The sequence below is a fragment of the Acomys russatus genome, chromosome 7 (genome assembly GCF_903995435.1).
Source record: "Acomys russatus chromosome 7, mAcoRus1.1, whole genome shotgun sequence".
Classification (NCBI taxonomy): domain Eukaryota; kingdom Metazoa; phylum Chordata; class Mammalia; order Rodentia; family Muridae; genus Acomys; species Acomys russatus.
Window position 1 is genome coordinate 56194660 of NC_067143.1, and position 8966 is coordinate 56203625.

An 8966-nucleotide genomic window follows, 5' to 3' on the forward strand; every position below is an offset into this window, starting at 1 on the left:
TAAAAAAAATCATTTAATCCACTAAGTGGTACCAATATGTTCTAGAGCATAGGTAGCCTGTCAGAAGCAGCATTCTTGAAAAAATCCCACCACTCAACTCTTCCTCTACCACCTGCCATCAGTTGTCAGTAGATCCTCTTCATCTTGTGATCTTCATCTTCCCATCCATGCAGGTTGTCTTGCTTAATTTTGTTCAGGTCAAGATTCCCAAGACTAACAAGCCAATGCAGAAAGTTATCTTTCAAATTTTGTTGAAAGTGTATCAGTACCAGTGCCTGCAAATATAACCCTAACAACCAACAGAAAAGGCTTAAAATGGCACAACTGAGAAATTTCATTAGTTCTGTATAAAAGTATGTGCTTTTCTGATACCCATCCTTGCTCCCAAATAATGGTACAGAGACTTTTATATTTATTAATAACAGCTGAGCAGATATTGAGCTAGTGTAATTGATCTACACTTATCTGGACTACTTCTCAGCAAAATGTCCTAATACCTAACATCTTAATCTCACTCTGGTTAGTCCTGCCCCATCTGTGTTGTCATGATAGCTTCCTTAACCAACTTCCTCCTCCTCCTCCTCCTCCTCCTCCTCCTCCTCCTCCTCCTCCTCCTCCTCCTCCTCCTCTTCTTCTTCTTCTTCTTCTTCTTCTTCTTCTTCTTCTTCTTCTTTTCTCTCTCTCTCTCTCTCTCTCTCTCTCTCTCTCTCTCTCTCTCTCTCTCTCTCTCTCTCTCTCTCTCCCTCCCTCCCCTCTCTCTTCTCTCTCTCTCCTGCACCTATGACCCTCTCCTGGGGATCTGAAGTCCTGCCCTAACTCTCCTGCCCCACTATAGGCTGTTCAGCCCTTAATTGACCAATCAGAGGTGAAGGAGTGTAGGAGGAACAAGCCCTGCTGTTCAGCAGGAACAAGCTTGTTGCTGTCCCAGGCCTGGGTTCAAGCAACAATAGTGAACAATTTTGTAAGGTCTAGAATGCCAGGAATACTCTTGTGAGCACTTTCACCTAGATATGGCTACATAAGAACAGAACAGTGACAATATCAACAAGCATGTTAATTTGGAAAGGAGAAATCTCACAAGGTCTCACACCTAGACAAAGAACGACAGGCAACTAATAATTGCTGGGAGAATGAGAACTAGCTTCTTCCAGGAATGAGCCCATTAATTGTGTATACAATATAAAGTGATCAGCTCTGAAACCACATGCACACAAACAACAAAAATGCACTCACCACGTTGTGTGTTCTTACACACACACGCATACATATGCACACATATATGTATATTAATAATAAAGTAAAAGAGGCTATAAAATGGAGATTAGAGTATGGATATGAGAGGAGTTCTAGGTGGAGAAACTTCAAGGGGATGGAGGGAGGAATAGGAGGCAGGAAAGTGATGGAATTTTATTTCAATTAAGACATATTTTATATGCAAAAGATTGGAAGGCTAAAAAATTGCCCCATAAAGCAATATATATTTTTCTTAAATCCAATTTCTTTTTAAATATATTTTATTAATTTATTCATATTACATCTAAATTGTTATCCCATCCCTTGTACCCTACCATTCCTCCCTCCCTCTCATTTTCCCCTCACTCCCCTCCCCTATGACTGTGACTGAGGGGGACCTCCTCCCCCTGTATATGCTCATAGGGTAGCAAGTCTCTTCTTGGTAGCCTGCTATCCTTCCTCTGAGTGCCACCAGGCCTCCCCATCCAGGGGACATGGTCAAATATGGGGCACCAGAGTACGTGTGAAAGTCAGACCCCACTCTCCACTCAATTGTGGAGAATGTCCTGTCCATTCGCTAGATCTCGGTAGGGGTTTGAAGTTTACTGAATGTATTGTCCTTGGCTGGTGCCATAGTTTGAGCAGGATGCCTGGGCCCAGATCTGCCCATCATAATGTTCTTCTTGTAGGTTTCTAGGACCCTCTGGATCCTTCTATTAAATCCAATTTCTTATACTACCTTTTTGCATTCTTTGTTTTCTTTAAGCTAAAGTGCATTTGTTGGTGGCAACCATACTTGAATACTGTCACTTATTCCACTCTCATTTGATTGGGTAATTGAGACTACTAATCACAATTGTTATTGAAAGGTATTTATTAATCACTGACATTTATTGATTTTCCAGTGTTGTGTGTTTTCCTGTTTCTCATTTGCTTAAATACTGAGAACATGTTTTATAATTTCTTGTACCCTCATGGGTATATTTATCTTTCTCTTCAGTCTGAAGAACTCCTTTCTGGTATATTCTGTAGAACTGGCTTAATAATAATGAAAGTAAACTTGTTTAGCAATTACTGACTTTTGGAGCATGAATATACCATTCCAAGCCCTCTTAGCTTTCAGTGTCTTTGTAAATAAATATCTTGTTCTGATGGGCCTGCATTTACATGTCATTTGTTTTTTTCTCTTTAAGATTTTTAGCACATGTTTTTCCTGTATTTTAGTGTTTTAACTATAATGTGGCATGTTTTTCCCCTGGGCTTGTCTGTTTGGTACTGTAAATTTCCTATACATGAATGGAATCACTTTCCCTAGACTTGGGATATTTTCTATAAATTTACTGAAAATATTTTCTGAGTTTTTTTCATAAAATTCTTCTTCTATTTTCCTGATTCATATATGTGGTCCTTTTATAGTGCCCCCATAGATGTCCTGTGTTCTATTTTTATTTTCCTTGTTTATCTTTGTCATTGTCATTCAGGGTCATCTGTCTTGCCTTCAATCACTGATAATTTGTCCATTTACTGATGTGTGCAGACCTTTTTATTTGACTTATTGAAATTTCACAGGTTCAGGTTGTTATTTTTTAAGTACTAATACCTTGTTATTAAAATCTGCTTTCACATCCTAGATTGAATGCCTCTTTGATCCTTTTGTCTTCCCACCAGCCTTTTTTCATCTTTCCATTTTAAAATTTTTCATTAGGAATTCCCAAGGAACACAGGCTGCCTATTGTTGTCTCTGTGTCTCAACCTCTTGGAATCCACAGTTATTTTATTATTTACTCCTCTCTTTCATTCTACCTTGAGGCACAGATTTCTCATTTACCTTCTTTGCCCCAATTATTCTTCCTCCTCTACTTTCCTCTATTGCATCAACAGTAACTACTGGATTTGTTTTGCTTTTTTCATTTCTATTCATGATGGAGAAAAAAAGGAGAGTGAGTTTTAAAAGGGAAAGAGAAGGAGAGTGACAGGAAGAGGGAAAGGGAGGGAGGGAGGGAGAGAGAGAGAGAGAAAGAGAGAGAGAGAGAGAAGGACAGAGTTGGTCTGCTAAACTGGAACAGGGTCTTAAATACAGGTGGCATAAAAGTGAAGGAGAAATAGTAGGTTGTAGTGCAGACTCTCTCCTGCTTGCTGGCTTTTGCCTTGACTCTTGGTGTTCCTTCTTGGGTCCCAGATGCCAGTCACCCCCACCTCCAGAAGTACTTTGGAAGGTTGTATGACAGGTTCTATTCCATCAGTTGGTTCTTTACACTGGGCCGAGAATGCTCATCCCACTCCAGGACAGTCCCACCCAGTCTCTGGCATGTTCTTACAACCTGCATGTGTGTATTCTACTGCAGCCTGTAGCTTCCAACAAGATGGATACTAGGTGGCTCTCATTCCCGGTGTCTTCTCTGTATACTACAGGTGTTCGGATGCCAGGTTTTGATGTGTAGATCTATGGCACATGCTCTGAGTTTTCCCAAGAGTGAAGTCCATTCAGTGTCTGAAGTCGTCAAACCACTAGAGCAGCAGAAGCCTTTAGAAAATACTCTTTGTGTCCCTACAGCAAGGTCCTGAGTAAGAGGGCTTTGTTAGTGTCTCTCCCATGCCCTGACAGTGCTTCCTTATGCTACAGAATTTATTTCTCAAAAGAGAATCAATGAACAATTAACAAACTTACAAATTTACTAATAACTTTTTTGTTTGCTTAGCCTATAAAATAACAAAAATATGTTTTAGACCTATTTTAAATACAGGTTCTAGAGTAATAACATGGGAAAAAAGAACTTACTGATTTTTTTGTGTGTGAAATGTAGCCTACATTTAATAAAATTATCAGTTCGAATGGGAGATTTTTACTGTACCAAAAATATAAATTTGAAAATATTTATGACAAGGCCCAGTTGTTATCATAGCAATAATAAGTTGCCATTAGTGGACATGATGTAAACTGTACCCCACTATGACAGCTTTCTCTTCAAACACAATGCAAACATAAGTCTATAAATATGAAAAACAATGCTTGCAATGTATAAATACAGTAACTGCTGAATTATGCTTTTGTAATATTTTTTCTCTCAATGAAAAGATCATATTCTACAATTGTAAAATTTTCAGAAATTTTACAAATAAGATTGACTTAAAACCATCTTATTCACATTTGTTATGAATTTCTTCTGCTTGTTTTCTATTACTCCAGTCTAATGAAATGGACACAAATAGTTGAACTGATACCATTCACCTGCAAATTTTTTGAAATTATTCACTATTTTTCACAGCCCAAGAAATTTACTAGTTTTTTAATCCTTTTATTTCAGTAATGCCACTCTTGTCTCCAGTAAAAAACTTAATTACACTTTCCCTATTCTGCTTGGTCTTGACTCCATAAACAATTGGGTTCATGGTAGCAGGCAGTAGCAGGTAGAGGTTGGCCACTATGATGTGGATGTGGTGGGGAATAGTGTGTCCTCCAAAACGATGAGTGAAGAAGTTAAAAAAAAGCAGGTACATAAGTGATCACAATAGCACAGATGTGAGATGTACAGGTGCTGAAGGCTCTGTGACGAGCATCAGCAGAGGACAGGTTCATTACTGCTCTCAGTATCATTGTGTATGACCCAGTGATACAGAATATGTCAAATGCACAAACCACAAGCGCAACTAATAGACCGTAGACTGCATTGACCTTGACATTGCCACAGGATACCTTGGCCACAGACATGTGGTCACAATAGGCATGGGGGATGAGGTTGCCTCGGCAATAGGGCAGGCGCTTGGTAAGGAAAGTGAAAGGGAGGATGAATGCCACACTCCTCAAGAAAGTAGCAAGACTAGCTTTGGCAATCACAGGGTTGGTCAGAATGGCCACATAGCGATCCAGGGCCATGAGCATTAGCATGCCAGACTCTGTAGCTGTCAAGGAGTGCACAAAGAACATCTGGGCCAGGCAAGCCTTAAATCCAATCTTCTTGAGGTTGAACCAGAATATACACAGCATATTGGGCACAGTGGTGGTACATAAAGTTATATCAGTGAAGGAGAGCAGGGTTAGAAAGTAGTACATGGGTCGGTGCAGAGCTTCCTCATGGCCAATGAGGTAGATAAGCCCACAGTTCCCCACGGCAGCAATCATGTACATGAAACAGAATGGCAGAGAGATCCAGACATGTGCGGCTTCAAGTCCAGAAATACCATTCAGGATAAAGAATTCTGGGGTCAGGCTGGAGCTGTTGGCTCCAGACATATTGGCTGACAGCATAAAAGCATTTTACATTCTTTAACGGTGTCAGTGCCCTGGGACAGAATATAAATCAAAGGTAAAATAAAGATTATGGAAGTAAATGCACACACACAAAAAGAATCACTAAGAAGTTGAGTTCTATTTGATCTCTGAAACTAGAAGTGATTAGACTTCCTTGTAATCATTCTCTCAATTTTCATGCCCTAACTGTATTTTTAACTTCACAAACACAAGACACTGGCAAGTTACTCAGTCATTTATGCCCCAGAATTATCTGTTTGCACTGAGATACTAATTGTACCATGTTCACAGTGTTGGTAGTACTATCCAACAGAACTATGTAAAATATTGTGATAATATTTTGTAACAATCAATTGTGCTAATATCTTCATCAGTTTGAAACATAGCTAAAATATTTAATTTGATTTATTGGTAACAAGTGGCATATCTTAGGAATTCCCAAATTTGGTGAATAATCAAAAGTTATAAACAGCAAAATAATGACTAGGATGCAGATCAAAATTTCTAACACAATTGATGTGCAATACAAGTAATATATATTTATATATTATTTGAAAAATAAAAGGTATAGCAAAATATAAACATATCTGGGAACAAAAAATTTATAACACAACATATGAATTAAACTTTGTAATGATTAATTTTCTAATTATTTTCTTATACTAGATTATTATTTGTATGAGCATGTATTTGTGAGAAAGTTTTATAAATTTGATATTTGTGTGGGCAAAAAATAGAGTGCTAACATTATGTACAGTGAATGCTGAATAAATATCAACATTAAAAACCATTGCTGTTACTGCCATTATCATTAGATTCTATCTTGTTTTAGAGGATCCTATCAGAGCAGGACTCTCTTGGCTGATATACTAAACTCTAGACTCATTGTGGGTTCTTGAGGGAAACAATAGTGTAAGATTCTGAAACATCCATCATAACAAGGAATTGAAGTTTCAACTTTTGAAAGAAATGCTAGTTAACTAAGGCCTTCAAGAGTAAATATTTATTGCTGCTTACCTAGGAAAAACACTGTAATCTAAAATGAAAATGATGGGCCATTTCACTTTTAGAGCCTTTCAAGGCCCCTGCTACAATGAAATGACCAGGCAAGTAGCCTCTGGAATTTGCAAAGGAGAATTGTTCTTTATGGCATGCTGCCTCGGATGCCTCTGCTTCTTCTAATACATCCAGAGGGCATGCCAGCCTCAATGTCAGGAGGATGAGGCCAGGATTCATGGAGAAGCGTGAGCTGTTGGGTCTACATTGCTGCCTTATAAATGTAAACTAATAAGCTACCTCAGGAACCATCACTGTGTCCCAAGAATCAGTAATATTTTAAAAATGACAAATTATACAATAACTGACAGACAAATAAATCAGCTATTCCTTCCACATCATCAGTCCATCAGACTTTCCTTCCAGCTCACCCCTATTCCAGTGTAATTCTTTCAGACCTGCAGAACTGCTCTCTTCCAGGGACCTACAGTAGACACACGCGGCAAGACCCAGGTAGGTGACTTTTATCCTCCTCCCTGTTCTCCATTCAGCTCTCTCCATGCTTGCCTTTAATCCCGCTGCAGTCTGCCTACATGATCTCCTGTTCACAAACTCAATCCCCTTGGGACACCGCCTCTTAGTTCAGGTCTCCAGGGCCCCCTGGTTCTTCCTCACGGCCCCCTCAGCTTTTCCTTCTAACTCATCTCCATCCCTTTGTGATTCTCTACCAGTTCCCAGATCAGCTTTCTGCTAAGGACTCCTCACCCGTCACATTGGCTAGGACCCAGAAGTGCTCTCTACCGGGGACCCCCACAGCCATAACACTTGGCTGGGATTCGTAGACCCCACCACTGCCACTCTTGGCTAGGATCAAAAGTGGACAACAGCAAGTGAAGAACAGAACACCTACCTAACAAAGATGAAGCATGTCTACACCAAGAAACACTTAAAACATCATAAATCCAGATTCTAGATCCCAGCGCAAAAACAATAACATGAACAATCAAGACAATATGCCTCCCTCCGGAAGCCAGAAAACCTACAGTAATGAACGCTAAGACAAGCAATTTCACTGAAGCATAAAGCAAGGACTTCAAAATAGCATTACAAAAAAATGTTTAAGACCCTTCAAGTAGATATTAATAAGTGCTTAATAAAGATAATAAAAATACAACCAATTGACTGAAATAATGAAAACTTAGAAGTAGAAAAAATATAATCACTAAAGAAAACACAAGCTTAAGTAAAGATACAAATGAAAACTTCAGGATGTCAAGCCAAGACCTTGGAGGGAAGCTTCACCAATAGATGAAAAATCACAAACGAGAGAATTTCAGGTCTTAAAGACATGGTAGAAGAGATGGCCAGTTCAGTTAAAAAAAAAAAATGTTTATGTAGAGCTTCCTGCTTCAAGTTTCAATGAGCTGCAATGACTTCCTGTAAGTTGTAATATTCGTAGTTCTACAATACATGCCAAAGAAGGGAAAATAAATTGCTAAGTGTCCATCTCTGAAAACACAATAACAGTCTTATTTATATTGAATGCTTGGTACAAGAATGTGGGCACTAAGAGTCTGGAATAAAACTTAGCTTTAAATTGGTTATCTGGATAGATTTGAGAAAAATCACAAAAAATTTCCTTGAACAATCAGAATACTCAAAGTATAACAATAGCTTGGCTTCTTACGTGGGTCAGGACCATATCTGAATGTGGGAATCACAGGAAATCTTGCCAAAATGAAAAATGAAACTTTAAAATTTTTAACATATAACTTATAATTATATATTGACAGTCACATGTAATGAGTCTGAGGTACTTGTGACAGTACATGCTTGTGCTGCACTGGGCCATTTCACTGCATCCTTGGTTCTGAACACACAACACGCACTGTAGAAGCCATCACTCCGTGAATGTGTAACCTTGCCTGAGTCACCTTGACTCGGATTCAAAAATATTGTTTGTTATGGATTATATTGTGCTTCATTGTTCATGCGAGGTCCTTTGGCTTTTATAGAAAAATAATGATTTTTATTACAAAATGAAGGATTTTTCATGTTTTTCTGCCTCTATTATATAGAATGTAATTATCAAATTGGTATCTATTTGAATTGCATTGAATTATTATGATTAAGTTTAAATATTGTTATTTAAGTTATTTATGAGTTTCATTAAGAAAACCATTAAATGATTTAGACTGAATTTCTAAAATCGCCACAAACAACTTATTTCTGTTTTGTGCCAATAGTTATGTGCAGTAGCCTTCTCAGAAGTGACCATTATAAAACAAAATATCCAAGGACTCTGAAAAATGCTGGAGGTGCTCTGTGTTCTACAGTACAGAATATTCAGCCAGGCTTTAGTTTGCTTAAAAGTAAATAAGCACCTATATCTCATTAATATAAATTTTCTTTTGTCCCTAATAAAATAATATGCATTTGAAATATCTGTTTTAAAAATAAATTTCTTTCTGGTTTATTTTTCAGTGTT

General features: G+C 38.1%; 1 protein-coding gene across 1 annotated transcript; it reads right to left on the reverse strand.

Annotated features, from left to right (window-relative positions):
* Nucleotides 1–4512: 4512 nt before the first annotated feature.
* On the reverse strand, nt 4513–5464 carry LOC127192260 (olfactory receptor 52N2-like). The gene is given in 2 exon segments (XM_051149586.1): nt 4513–4719; nt 4721–5464. Coding segments are annotated over 2 exon segments (951 nt in total).
* Nucleotides 5465–8966: the final 3502 nt, after the last annotated feature.